Genomic DNA, 13,958 nt, shown 5'->3' on the forward strand with positions numbered 1-13,958 from the left:
CTCGAGGGACCCTGTCCCCCAATTCCAAGGCCCCAGAGGGGGAGGTGGTACTGCCTGAACTTGGGGAAGGACCCCAGGGTAGCCTCCGGGCCTCTCTGAAGGTCTTTACCCCAAGCCAGTTAGGGAGATTGACTGGAGGCAGGAGAGGCTTACAAGAGGGAAGGAGAGGGGATGGGGACACGCAGGAACAAACACCAGGGAGGGAGGGGAGCTGCCGCTCACCCATCACTGGGGGGTGACGGACCTCAACTGCATGGGAGGGCTCCCACCTGCCCCATCTCTCCACATCCCGCCCTGGTGTCCCGGCTCACACGCCACCTCCCTGATCAGAGCGACACTTCCTCTGAACCCAGGGGGGGCACAAGGGTCTCTCTCGGAGCACCTCCCTCTGTACTCACAGAAGAAAAGTTCTGGAGGCACGGCTCTGTTCTACTCATCTGAAGCCTCCCAGAGCATGAGTGGCCAGCCCTCAGCAGGGGGCTGAGCTGGATAGATGGAGGTGGGAAGAGGAGCCCTGCACACGCCAGCCCCCCAGTGAGTCTCCACAATTCAGTGTGTGATTCTTTCTTTCATCTCTGATGTGGAGCCAGGGCAGACAGGGTTAGACCTGGGGTCCCCAATGCAAGGTCTCTGGACCCCTTGAGAGCCATAAAAACAGTGATGAGGCCCCAGGAGTTCTTGTTGTGGGGTCCTGATCTATTTTTAACATTTCCAAAAGCCTTCAGTGTATTCCCTTCTCTCTGGAACCCCACCAGTTCAAAGCCGTCACACTGATCAAAGGCACCCATTGGCAGTCATCTGTGTTACAGATGCGTCAAGGAGAAGGGAAAGCCATTATTTCATAAACCTCCTCTCCAAGTCTCCCTTTGTCAGTAAACACACCACCCACTCACCCGGCTGCTGGAGCCAAACAGGAGTCATCCTCCATCCTGCGCCTGCCACCTCCTGCCCCTTTGCCATCTGGGTCGTTAGCAAGTCCTCTACCTCCAAACACTTGCGAGATGGGCCCACTGCCACCCGCTCGACCGCTACCCTCCGTCCTCTGACATCTCTGCTTCCACTTGCATGTCCTCCACCTCCTGCCCTGAGGCCCTCCACCATCTGCACCACAACCTCTCCCAGCTCAGCCTTCCCATCCCCACTCGCCCTCCTCACACTCCACTCCCCCGTGCCCTGCCTGTCTCAGGCTCTCTGCAGCAGCTACACCCCTGCCTGGACACTCCTCCCCTAGTCGGCTCGATAGCCGGCTCCTGCATGTTATTTGGGCCCCTGCTCAGAGACCACTTCTCCAGGGAAGTCGCCTCCCTGCCCTCCCCAGGACATCACATCGCCACCTGGTCTCTCCGCACTCATCAACATGTTGTGGAAGTTCTGGGACCGGGGGACCTCTCTACCTCACTCGTCGCCGTAGCCCAGGGCTTGGAACAGTGCCTGGCATGAAGCAGGTGCTCAATAATTATTTGTTGAATAACCGAATGATCTTTGTTTGATAAGCAAACTCGAATGTGCCCAGAAAATACAAAAATGGCACAGAGCCGGGGAACTGCTGGATGGGGTGAGCCCAGAGCCCCCTCTGGCTCTGTATAGCTGGTGCTGCTCTTGCGGCCAGCTCTTTGAGGTCATCATCAGCTTGCCCACCACCCCCGCCACCCAGCCCAACGCAGTCCAAACCCTTAGAGAGACAGAGACTAAAACAGGTCGACTCACAACATGGCCAGGGGGGCCGGGTCTTCCCTGGGGTCCCATGGCACCAGGCTCACCCTGCAGGAGCCAGAAAGAGGGAGAGATGATACAGACACAGATGCACACACGCGGGCTGTTAGGCAGGAGAGGGCTGAGCAGAGCAGACGGGATACACCAACGGCCAGAGAAACTTCGCTGAGCCCTGGCCTCTGGGCCTAAGCCCTAGGGGACCAGCCCTACCCGTGAGTATGGCTGGAGGGGGAAGCAGAGACCAGGCCTTTGTAGGTTAGTGACCCAGCAGCCCATAGAGGGAGGAGCCAGTTATAAGCCTTAAGAGGGAAAGGTCAAGATGTGCAGAGTTGGGGAAAACCTCCCCCAGAAGCCCAAGCAGAGGAGGTGGCCACCTTGCCAGGGAGGAGGGAGGAAGAGGCAGCATTCAGGACTCAGCAGAACCCAGGCTGTCTAAAGGCAGCATGCGTAGACCCCAGGCCCTTACCTCTGCTCCGGGCCGGCCACTGCTGCCCGGGGGGCCTGGCTTTCCACAGTCACCCTGGAGGAGAGAGGGGCAGCTGGGGCTCACCAGATCGCCACTTGGCTCTGCCACCCCAATGGACCCCACATCAGAGGGGTCCTGCCACATGCCAGTGGCCCCCTGCCTGATGCCCTTAAGCTGGCAGATGGCAAAGCCCTGACCTGGTCTGCCAGGCACCGGTGGCCTCAGAAGGCCTGGATGCTGGAATGGCATCTCAGTCAAGGGTCAGCCGGACTGTCCACTCCAGCTAGGCTGACCCATCTGCCTGGGGTCGAGCCTTGAGAAGAGCCTAGAAAACCTAGTGGGCGGAAGTCACCAGGTCCTTACCTTCAGTCCTGGGAGGCCAGGGTGGCCGGGTTTTCCCTTGAAGCCCTGGAAGTAAAAGCAGGAGCTGCCGCGTCCCTCGCCTCAAGCAGAGGCCACATCTCACTCTTCTCCTCCCGGTCAAACAAGTCAAACCCACCCAAAGTTGTAACTCAGCCCCCAGGGGACGCGGATGAGCGCTGCCCTGCCCACCAAGGCACCTGCCCAGCTTTGGAACCTCCCAGTTCCCAGCCCCTCCCTGCAGCTCAGCTTACCGGGGGTCCCATGAGTCCGGGAGGGCCAGCAGGACCGGGGTCCCCCTAGGGAAAGAGACCAGGGGCACGGAGACAGGAGCTTTGTCCAGCTTGCACCCACTCATTCACCACTGTCTGCCCCTTTTTTCAGCCCCTCCCCCAGCGCTCCCAGGGTGGAGGGTTTGTCACATGGGGCTTGGCCTCCGACTTGGCTGTGCACCCTGAGTTGAATCCTGGCCCCTCTCTGAACCTGTTTTCCTTCTTTTGGCACAGAAGGCAGCTGACCTTGATGTTCTGCCCTTCGCCCATGGCCCCCTCCTTTTCAGATACCCCAGTAAAACCAGGCACAAGGAGCCAGGGCTGTTCAGGTCCTTCCATGTCTGCAGCCTGTTCTTTCTGATGCCCAACCTAGTTTCTTAGTTGACTGAGCTTCTGGGTATAAATTTACTGCGTTTGCCGCCTGCCAGCACAGCCAAGCTGGTTAAGGCCGACCGGGAGAATGGAGAAACCAGGGGGCTCTGGGCCTTCAGAGAAATGGAGTGTGGTGAGAGGCAGACTGAGGGAGGCGGGCACCTCCTGAAAGCCGTGTGGGGGATGCGATTCAACTCCCTTCATCAGGGTTCCCTTGGCGTTGGCTCTTGGGGAAGGAAGGAGGAGGAAGGGGGTGCCCTCCTGGGCCCACGTCTCACCCTCAAGCCAGGTTTGCCGTCCTTCCCGTCCAGGCCATCCAGACCGGCGGGGCCCTGGACACGAGGAAAAGGCGCTTCTGAATGTTGCGCTGCTGCCCTCGGAGGCGGGAGCCCGACCAGCCCTGCCACCCTCTCCACCCCATCCACCCCACACCCCACTCCCACCCCGAACACACACACACGCACACACACACACCCCCACCCCACTGGTCAGGCTCTGACACACTCACCTGAATCCCGGGAGATCCTGGTGGTCCAGGGGGACCAGGCAGACCTGATGGGCCTCGAATCCCTTCACTGCCCTGGAAACGAGCCCCCCAGCAAAGTCAGCAGGACCTCGTCCCTCGCCTTCCCCTGGACACACCATCAGGAGAAGGGACCCTGGGCCACAGGGGCTGGTGGCTACTGGAAGTCAGGAAGCTGGCTTCAAATCCCAGTTCGGTTCTGGTCTAACTGATATCCCACATACCACTTGCCCAAGAAGATCTGTCTTCATCTGCAGAGCATCCCCTTTCTGCACTGCTCGACGAGGAAGGGACAGAGCCTGCTCAGCCCAGCACCTTCCCCAGGGCTGACCGGGGACTGGCCTGGCAGGTGCTCGGTAATGCAGGTTGGGCCTCTGGTCCCCCAGATGGAACAAGGGTGGCTCCTGTCCCCGAGGAGCTCACAGTCCAGTGAGAGTCACAGACCCACAACAACGAAGGGCAGTGCAACAGTCCCTGTGCTCTGAGTCAGGGGCCCTGGGCGTTCAGAACAGAGTGCAGGTCACTCTTCTGGGGGTACCGGTGGGGGGGCGGTCAGGGAAAGTGTCCCAGAGGAGTCCGCAGGCACTGGGCTCTGAAGGGCGGCTGGGATTTGGGCAGATAGAGAGAGGGGAAAGGATGTGCCACTGGGGATTTCAGAGAAGGATAGAGGTTTGGAGGGGGAGACATGCCTGGTCTAGCCAGGGTGTCTGGGGAGCCTGTATGATGCAGGGTGAGGGAGGCTGGAAGAGTTAGACTGGGGGAGGACGCTGAACCCTATACTAGACTTTATCAAATGGACTAGTGGCTTTCAAACTACTTCTCAGAGCCTGGGGGCGCCTGGAGGACTCTGGAGGGGCTGGGGGCACAAAGTGGAGACCCAGGGGTGGGACTCCAGACCCCTACCCCTTGCTTAGCCAGAGCAGCTCCACTTGCATATTTGTTTATTAAGATTTTTTTAATATGGACCATTTTTAAAGTCTTTATTGAATTTGTTACAATGTTGCTTCTGCTTTATTTTTTTGTTTTTTTTTTGGGGGGGGGGGGCCCAAGGCATGTAGGATCTTAGTTCTGCCACCCGGAATTCAACCCATACCCCCTGCATCGGAAGGCGAAGTCTTAACCATTGGACTGCCGGGCAAGTCTGCTTTATAGATTGAGTATTCACATGAGATTCTGTGTGGTAAAAAGCCTTGTGATGGTGGTTTAGTCGTTAAGTCCTGTCCAATTCTTGTGGCCCCCTCATGGACTGCAGCCTGCCAGGCTCCTCTGTCCATGAGACTCTCCAGGCAAAATTACTGGAGAGGGCTGCCGTTTCCTTCTCCGGGAGATCTTCCCCACCCAGGAATCGAATGCAGGCTTCCTGCATTGCAGGCAGATTCTTTATCAACTGAGCTATGAGGGAAAAGCCTTGGGGACTACAAAATAAAGCCTGAAAAACACCGCTACAGGCACTGGGGCACCACTGACAGTTCAGGGGAAAAGGTGGGAGCGAACGTGTGAATTACAATGTTTATCGGAGAAGGGAGGGCGAGGCAGGCAGCTCAGTAGGGGAGGTGGCAGCATTTCCCCAGGGGGAAGAGGCTGGCTGCCCTGGAGCAGTCAGTGGCTGTGGGGCTCGCCAAGGGGAAGGGCTCCCGCCAGAGACCCCATGGGAGGGGTCAGGGGGAAGAGAGCTTCGGGTGGTACTGCAATGCCACCAGCTACCAGGAGGGGTCAGCACAACCCCAGGAAATGGCGGCCCCGCAGGGAGTCAAGCTGGAGAACCGCTGGCCAGAGGTTCCAGTCAGCAATGACTGGCCTAAGGAGAGCAGGCAGCCCTGGATTCAGAACCAGCACAGAAGACTCTGGCAGGGGCTGCCGCCCAGGTGAAGGGAGGTGGCACCCGCCACTGCCTCAACCATGGCTGATCGAGGAGGCAGCAAGGGTGTGGGGGTCTCGTTGGGGACGGGGGACAAATCTTAGCTCTTTTGCTATCTTGTTGCGTGTCCTGGAATGCCGCCAGCATTCCAGGGCCTTCCAGCATTCTCTAGGCCTCATTTCTTCACCTGAACAGTGAGAACCTAGACCAAGGTGGCCCCTTCTAGGAGTCCTTTCCCGCTTTCAGAGGAAAGAGGCTCCCCACGAGGCTACAGACCTCCTGCCCCTCCAAGCTCTGGGCGGTGATCCTCCCACTCCAAGCTCACAGGTCTATTACGGGCCTCCTGACACCTCCTGACACCGCCTGCCTGTCACATCTGGAGAAGCCCAGAGGGCGGGCTGAGTCAGAGACGTCAGCCTCCAGACCAAAGCAGCGGTGGTTTAGATGCTAAGTTGTGTCCGATTCTTGCAACCCCATGGACTGTAGCCTGCCAGACTCTTCTGTCCGTGGGATTCTCCATGGCAAGAATACTGGAGTGGGTTGCCATTTCCTTCTCCAGAGGATCTTCCTGACCCAGGGATGGAACCGGGTCTCCTGCATTGCAGGCAGGTTCTTTACCCACTTAGCTACGAGCGGAGCCCTAAAGACCAAAACCAAAAGCAGACCTAGTCCCAAAGCCAAACCCAGGGATGGCCGGTGTGGGTGCTCCCCGACCGCTGCTCCTCCCCTCCTTCACCAGGTCACAGGCCATGCCTGCCCTCTTTGGCCCTTGGGGACCCCCTGAGCCTGGCTCCCCAGGAGCCCCATTCCCCTTTCCTTCTGTTGTCAGACCCAGAAGGCAAATGCCCAGAGCTCCTCTCACTGCTGAGCGGGGGGTTCCCAGTCTTGGATACGCTTCTCTCAACTCCTTGCCCTGCCCTGGAGAAGCTGCAAGCTGGCCCGGGCCACCCTGTCACATTCTACTGGGCCACCTCTCACTACACCCCTCTGCCTTTTCCCCAGCCACCCTCTCCCACTGGGAGAGGTGCAGAGCTTGGTGGCACAGAGGCCAGCAGGCATCTGGACCCAGCAGACCCACTGGTCTGCTCCGGCCCTGTTGCCCTACAGAAGTTGCTGGGCCCATTCTCGAGTCTCTTTGCCCATCCCTGCTGTAACTGAGTCAGTCCTTGACTTTCTGAAGGCCTGATACTAGGGGTGGGGGGGTGGGAGGGGGCAGACAGGGGCTAGGAGCTGTGTGGCTCAGATCTGTGAGTGTGGCCAACTTGGGGGTCCTGCTCACCTTCTCCGCTTGGGGGCCGGGTGGGCCAGGTGCTCCAGCTTTGCCTGGGAATCCAGGGGGACCCTAAACCAACAAAGGAGCAGGCAGGGATGAACGCAGGGCTGGAAAAGAGCTCCGCTTCCTTTTTCCTCTTGGATGTCCTTCGTGTTGTGTTAACGTGATGTGTTTTTTTGACTTCCGGGCTGCTGGGCTGCTGGAGCCCACCCAGGAGGCCTTGCTCTCCAGGTCTCTGTTCCTGGAATCAGGCCTGACCACCCAGGCCGTTCCTCCTCCCGGGCCTTCCTCCCTCCCCTGCCCAGGCCCACCCTCATGCGGCCTAGCCTTACCAGGCCTGCCCCTGCCAGGCTGGGAGCACCCCGACAGAGCTAGCTTTGTGTCCGCACTCACCGGGGGGCCTGGAAAGCCGGGCTGCCCTTGGAATCCCTAGAGGAAGAAAGCAAGGGGCAGTGTGCTGCGCCACCGTCTCTCTCCAGCCTGGCTGCCCAGGTGGAAAGAGTGACACAGTGAGGCTGCTTTGAGTCATGGGGCCTTGTCCTCCACTCTGCCCCCAAAGGCCGGCAGGCGAGGCTCTGGGCAGGAGGTGAGAGGTTACAGCTCAAGGATGGTGGAGGCTGGGAGGCTACAGCTGGTCCCCACTCCCATACATAAGAGTGACCACCAGGGAGAGGCTCCCTTCCCTGCCTCCCCCCACCCCTTCACAGTGGTCAGAACAACCAGCTAGGTCCCTGTCACCACTCACCTGGTCTCCTTTCTCACCCGAGCTTCCTTGGGGTCCTCGCTCTCCTCGGGGACCCTGTCACCACAGAGAACAATGCGTCTGGAACCCCCAGATGCAACCTTCCCCTGCAATCGTCCTGTCCCCAGACTCCAGGGCAGGATCAGGGATTCTCATGTCCAAGTCTCCCTGTCCCCTTCCTCACTCACCGCTGGGCCTGGGGGACCTGGGAGGCCTTCAGATCCTGGTGGGCCCTGGTGGCACAAAGGAGCAGAATCAGCCCCTCTGGCTGGGGGAGGGGGAGATCCGGGCTTGAGGCAGGGGATGGGCGCAGAGCAGAGGCAGGGATGTGGCGGAGGCGCTTCCAAGCTGCAGGGCTCCTCTTCCTGGTCTGTTTGGCCGCCCCTTCCCTTGCCTGAGCTACTGAACCAGCCTCTTAACTAGTTCTGCCACTTCTGAGTTCACTCTAAGAGCCAGCTCCTCTCCTTCAACACAGCTCTGATTATAACACCCTCTTGCTCCAACACCCTCCATGGCTCCCCTCTGCCATCTGAACGCTGAGTTTTGAGGCATCCTGTGATTTGATACCAACTTCTGATTCCTGCTTCACTTCCTTCTCCTTTTCTTATCTTCTGCCTGGCTTGGTCAGACTGCCGTTCCCTGAATTCTATACATTCATACCGCCGACTGTCACTTCTCCCTAGAATGTCTGTCAACCCTTATTCTTTCCAGGTCTCTTGAAACCTTATCAAACCATCGATGATGCCAATCTGTTCCAGGGGTGCCCCAACCCATGGCCTCTCCCTCTGCGATTCCCCAGCATGGACAACCATATGTCCTTCCCCACCCTCGACCCTGAAGCTCCATTCAAGCCTCAGCTCCAATGCCACCCCCTTAGAGGGGCCTCCCTAACCCTCTGTCTACAGCATTCTGTTCATGGCTCCAGCTTGATTTTTTCCACCAGTCCCATCTCTCCTAAATTTATATGTATCTGTTTATTCATCTGTTATCTGCTTGTCCCACTGGAACTTAGTTCCCTGAGGGCCAGGGGCCCAACTGCCTGTTTTATCCATCAAGGCATCTTCAGAACAGAGTCTGGCACCTAGAAGGCCCCCGGAGAAAGATGTTATTGAATAAAGGCACAGCCAGGGTTTACAGCATCCTACCTGGCCTCACCAGCGGTGGTGGGTGGGCGGCATGAGTGATGGGGAAGGGAAGACAAAGGTTTGGGGAGGCTGGAAACAAACAGGGTTGGGTCCAAGTCCAGCCTCCACCCTCATTCACTAACTAGCTGCAGGACCCTGGGTGAGCCCTGTCACTGCAGAGGCTCCCACTGATGACCTGAGTTCAGGGTGGGTCTGGGACACTGGCTGCGCCACCATTGGCTCTGGGTGGCCTGAGACAGGCCTGGAGGCAGCCGGGCCCAGAGTGTCGGGCTGGCTCTCCAGCCTGTGGGCGAGGGGGTGGGAGGAGGTCCCCTCTTCCAGGCAGCCCCTCCAGCCATCTCCACTAAACCTGGCGCGATCCTCCTCCTAGCAGCTGCCGCCCCTGCAGCAACCAGCCAGCAGCGCCGACTGCTTGAGACGCAGCTGGAGGATTCAGGGGGTTGGGAAGCAGGGGTCACGTCTAGCGTTCATCGGGCGGCTGGGAAGCTCTCCAGGCGGCGGCAGCGGAGGAGGAGGTGGGCGGGCAGGGACCAGCCATTTGAAGCCCTTCCTCCTGCCCCCGCGCCGGAGAGCAGCACTCAGACACTCACCGATTCTCCCTTCTCTCCCGGGGAACCCGCGTAGCCTCGCTCCCCCTTGATGCCCTGACAGGCAGCAAAGAGAGAGGGAATTAGCCCCGCGGCCGCCTGGCGCAGCGTGATGAGAGGGGTGGAGACTGCAGCTGGCACCCAGACTGGCACTTGGGCGCAGATGGCTCCTAGGAAGAGGCTGGGAACCAGTGGGGTGGGGTGCTCTCGGAGCGGGGAGCACGGCTCCCAGTCTCCCACCGCCATTCGGTGGAAAGGGGAGAGGGGTAGCCGTGTCTACCGAACTCGGCCTCCGGCCTCCGCGGGGTCTCCCCAAATTTCCCTCCCCCTCCCCACCAGACAGCCTTCAGTCCTCTCCCGTCTGGGAGGCTCCGGGTGCTCTGAGCCGCTGGACCCTGATGTGTAGCGACTGCTGTGGGCTCCACCCAAAGGAGAGAGGTGGGCCAAGTCCCACTCCCAAGGGGGCTTATATGGCCGGGGGAGGGGAGGGGAGGTTGGTCTCTGAATGGACAGCCTGGCGGAAAACACCAGCTGAAATGCTTATAAAGGAGGAAGCCCACTGAGGCTGCTCAAGCCTGGCCCTGTTCTGACCACCACCCCTGGGCACCGGGACCCCCCCACCCCAACCCCGGCCCTGCCCCGCCCTGCCCCCAACCTAGGCCTGCTTACTCACAGGCAGTCCTGGGGGGCCCATGGCGCCTGGGTAACCAGGTTGCCCTGGAGGACCCTGCAAAGAAAGGGAGACGTGATGGGCCAGCCCTTCAACATTTCTGTCACCATCCCTGGGTAAGAGGGCGGCCAAGGCCAGCCGGCCTGCAGCTGCCCCTCAGCAGGCCCAGTCCACCCCAGGGACAGCCACTAGTCCACCCCCCGGAACAGCCACCACCTCAGCCCGTGTCCCTTAGGCCAGCTTCCCTCAGTGGAGACCACCATCAGAGGCCTGGACTCTGGGGGTTTGAGCTGAAGGAGGAGACCCCCGGGCAGGGGATGATGAGGACCGGGGTCAGGGAGTGGAAGGGGCAGGCCAAATGCTGCAGGAAGAGGGAGAGAGGAAGCCCCCGGGGATGGGGGTGTCTGCCCCTAATGGGAGTGAGGGCACCTGGAGATCAGCTTCCTTGGATCCTGAGGGGTTGTGAAGATCCCAGTGCTGAGGGAATCAGGGCTGAGGGGCAAAGAGTTTCACCTCCCATCTTCTACTTGACAGCTGTCCCAGGGGCCCAACCCGTCTCCCCAGGGCTCTTCATGTATCACCACCCCCCTGCCACCCCCTTACCGGCTCCCCCTTCTCTCCCGTCAGGCCCCTGAGGCCTCGCTCTCCTTGAAGACCCTTGGAGAGAAAAATCATGAGAAACTGCAGGGGATGGAAGTCCCCACCCAGCCCCTGCCTCCTCCCCACGGCCCTGCAGCCCTCTGTTCCCATTCTAGGCAAAGGTCGGGTGGGTGGCTGCTGATGGCCCCCAGAGTGTCCCCAGCAAAGTGACCATAGGGGGTGGACCCAGAAGGGCAACACTGTCAGAGGTATAAATTCCCACATACGGGTGCCTCTCGGGAGCGGGGGCCCCCACGACGGGCCACCAGAGAGATACACCCGCCCAGGTGGGTGACGATCACTGGTGGGCCCTACTGTGACCAGTGTCTGGGGCACACCTTTAGGAGGACAACACACGTGCTCCCTCCGAGGGGCGACTGTCAGCAGAGGTGTCCCTAAAGTGCTCCCAACCGAGATGTTTTACCCGATGCCCAACACTTACCTGTCCAAGCCCCTCCCACCCCAGGCAAAAATCAACTTCCTTTGGGGATACTGGGGAAGGACTCAGGAAGGCTCCCTCCAGAGCAGTCCCTGTCTCTTTGGGGATATCTGCTGCAAAGTAGAGTCCCCATCCCTCATCCTCAACCTGGACTTCATAGATGCAATACACACCATTAAGGGGCCGTGTCTGCCCCTTCTCCCTCATGCCTTCCAGAGACGCAACGCCCAAACCTTTCCATGACACAAGACAGATGGCTAGACAGACAGATGGCCCCTCCACCCAAGCAAGCAGAAACAGACAAGGTCCGGCCAGGATGAGGACGTGGGGACAGATGGAGCTGGGACAAGGAGGGGCCCTGCTCCCTGAGCCGCCATCACCAGCCCTGGGAGGAGAGGAGCCAACCCCGGGAACATGAAGTCCAACAAAACAGGAGGTTAGTTTCCATGACCCAGGAGGGAGCAACAGTGAGGATGAGAATGACTTAAACGTACTTGTGATGATGACGAAGGCAGAGCAATTAACGACACTGGGCAGAAGGAGGTGGCCGAGACACTGGGCAGGAGGGGCAGGGCCCCGTGACACCCGGAAACCCTACTGCTGGCATCACATGCCCAGCTTCAGAGCAGACTTGGCCCAGAGCCAAAGAAGAAGGGAAGAGGAGGAAGCTTCCTCTAGGATGATGGGAAAGGTTGCAAGCGTGGCTGCCTTGAAACCCCTGGGGCGCCTCTGGACCAGCCCCGCCAAGCAGCAGGGCAGCGAACCCGTGCCAGCCTGCAGTGTGAAGCCCTAAAGCTTTGGCATCTCTGCCGGGCTCTGTGCCAGGCGCCTGGCAGGGCCCCAAGAACTACTTTCAGCAAATCTTCAGTCAACACCAAAGGTGGGAGAAGCAGGAGGCAGAGTGAGAAGGGAGGGAATAAAGAGGCCCCTAGAGGCACCAGCTTAAAATAAGAAGGTAAAATAGCTCTGGAGGATTTAGGGGGGAGTGATGTGTGATTGTGGGAGAGAAAAAAAGGGAAATGGAAGGGGGGAGAAGACAGACGATGAGACAAAGAGAGAGAAAGCAGAAGAGGGAGAAGGGAAAAATGGAAAGAGAGCCAGAGACTGGGAGGCTGTCCAAGCTGCTGGGACCTCAGGGAACCTGTGTCGTTAGCTACCGAGCCTGCAGGGTATGACGACGACGACGACACACACACACACACACACACACACACACACGGAGGAGGGAGGCCAGGGCACGGCAGGAAGGGAGACGAGCAAAAGCCACAGAGACCTGGCTGGCAGGGGAGGGGAGGTCGAGCAGCGCTAGGTTCTTACAGGCAATCCGGGGGAGCCAACAGCACCAGGAAAGCCTGGGGGGCCCTGGTGGGAGAAACAGGCAGGTCACATCTCACAAGCACAGTAACCCTGGGTCACGATCTGGGGCTGAGGGCTCACGGGGAAAGGAAGTCATGGGGGTATTATCAAGGCAGCTAGAAAAGAGACTCGTCCCGAGTCTTGGCCCAGAAGCCGCCTGCTCCTCGCCTCGGCTCCAGGAAGAATGAATGGCTCTGCTGACGGCGGAGACGCGCAACAGCCCCCGGAGTCAGACCGCCGGCCCACATCTTCCTGCGTCCAGGTGAACCCCAGTGCCAGAGTGGAAGCCCACGGTGCCTGTTACCTGACCTCCACGGGTCCCCGGGTCGGGGCTCCCTGGTTCTAAGATGGCTCCCACCGGCCAATTTTTTTTTTTTTTTCCTCCAAAGGAAGTGTTTCCAGTTCTTCCAGGTTTTCCTAGTCACTTCTACGTCCCTGCCATGTCAACACCAGGGGAGACGCTCCTAGGCTGGCCTCTTCAGGCTGGTCCTAGAGACTGGCCCTACAGAGCCATGGAGGGTGGCTCCATCTTAGCTTCCAGCCCCTGCCTGCAGGTTGCCACACGCTTTCCTGGCAATCCAGACCGTGAGCCGTCGTGCAAAACATAGCAGGGGTGGGGGATGGAGGGGAGTGGGAAACACAGATATGCCCCGAGGCCTCCTCCACAGGCAGATCATGGCGGAGCAGGCCGGCTCTGGGGGATTCAGAGGTGGGAGACCACAGTCCCCGCAGATGCTGTGATGAGGGAAAGGCAGAAGACATTCCCCTTTCTGTCCTGCCCAGCTTCCTGGGACAAGGCAGCAGAATGGTCTCTGGGTTTTATGTCTCCTTTGAGAGCCTCTCAAGCAGCCCAGAAGACCACGGATACTCACAATAGGGCCTGGAGGACCCGGGGAGCCCCTCATACCGGGTGGACCCTGCGAAGGAAGCCACGGAAATAAATGAAGAGGCTCAGAGCTTGCAGCGCCCTGGGGGAGCTCTCCACAGCACCACCACCCCCCCCGCCCCGCCCAAGCCTGCCACAGAGTCAAGAGGCAGCTGCTGTCAGCGCTGGATGGTAAAGCTTTCATTCGGTCCGTTCAATCATCCAACTAACATTTATCGAGCAACTGTTACATACTGAGCACCAACCCAGGTGCTGAAGACACACTAGTAATCGGGATGTTAAAACCCCTGCCTTGTGGCGGTTACGTTCTGGGAAGAGGTGGACAGGAAAGAATAGAACAGGGGCTGGCACGCAGGCGGTGCTCAGCAGATACCTGCAGTGTGCTCCCGAGGGAAGGGAACACAGGACGCCAGAGGGCGAGGCGCACGGGGCAGGGAGAGGGCCTGGGGCTCGAGGGCTGTGGGGGGTGTGGGCGGCTCCCTTCTAGAGGACGGTCAGGGAAGGTCTCCGGGAGATGGGGAGGGACAGGGAAGCCTGGCGTGCCGTGGTCCAGCAAAGAGTCGGACGTGACTTAGTGATTGAACAACAGGGAATATCTCACTGAGAAGGTGATCTTTAGAAAAAAAAAAAAAAGGGAGGGGGCTGAAGGGGTGAGGG

The 13,958-nt window shown here is 59.4% G+C and overlaps 1 protein-coding gene across 5 annotated transcripts in view; it reads right to left on the reverse strand.

Annotated features, from left to right (window-relative positions):
• Nucleotides 1–13,958, reverse strand: part of COL16A1 (collagen type XVI alpha 1 chain) — a 55,111-nt gene that overhangs the window by 6,051 nt on the left and 35,102 nt on the right. For 3 of the 5 annotated variants that reach the window (XM_040227993.1, XM_040227995.1, XM_040227992.1), the window contains 15 exons: nucleotides 13,288–13,332; nucleotides 12,377–12,421; nucleotides 10,585–10,638; nucleotides 9,985–10,038; nucleotides 9,315–9,368; nucleotides 7,768–7,812; nucleotides 7,583–7,636; nucleotides 7,231–7,266; nucleotides 6,844–6,906; nucleotides 3,692–3,763; nucleotides 3,462–3,515; nucleotides 2,794–2,838; nucleotides 2,543–2,587; nucleotides 2,180–2,233; nucleotides 1,708–1,761 (listed from right to left, as the gene is read on the reverse strand). In XM_040227993.1, the coding sequence (XP_040083927.1) occupies nucleotides 1,708–1,761; nucleotides 2,180–2,233; nucleotides 2,543–2,587; nucleotides 2,794–2,838; nucleotides 3,462–3,515; nucleotides 3,692–3,763; nucleotides 6,844–6,906; nucleotides 7,231–7,266; nucleotides 7,583–7,636; nucleotides 7,768–7,812; nucleotides 9,315–9,368; nucleotides 9,985–10,038; nucleotides 10,585–10,638; nucleotides 12,377–12,421; nucleotides 13,288–13,332 (774 nt within the window). The remainder of the gene's footprint in view (nucleotides 1–1,707; nucleotides 1,762–2,179; nucleotides 2,234–2,542; nucleotides 2,588–2,793; nucleotides 2,839–3,461; nucleotides 3,516–3,691; nucleotides 3,764–6,843; nucleotides 6,907–7,230; nucleotides 7,267–7,582; nucleotides 7,637–7,767; nucleotides 7,813–9,314; nucleotides 9,369–9,984; nucleotides 10,039–10,584; nucleotides 10,639–12,376; nucleotides 12,422–13,287; nucleotides 13,333–13,958) is intronic. The other 2 variants (XM_040227994.1, XM_040227996.1) reach the window with 2 other exon arrangements.

This window comes from Oryx dammah, unplaced genomic scaffold (genome assembly GCF_014754425.2).
Source record: "Oryx dammah isolate SB20612 unplaced genomic scaffold, SCBI_Odam_1.1 HiC_scaffold_27, whole genome shotgun sequence".
Lineage (NCBI taxonomy): Eukaryota > Metazoa > Chordata > Mammalia > Artiodactyla > Bovidae > Oryx > Oryx dammah.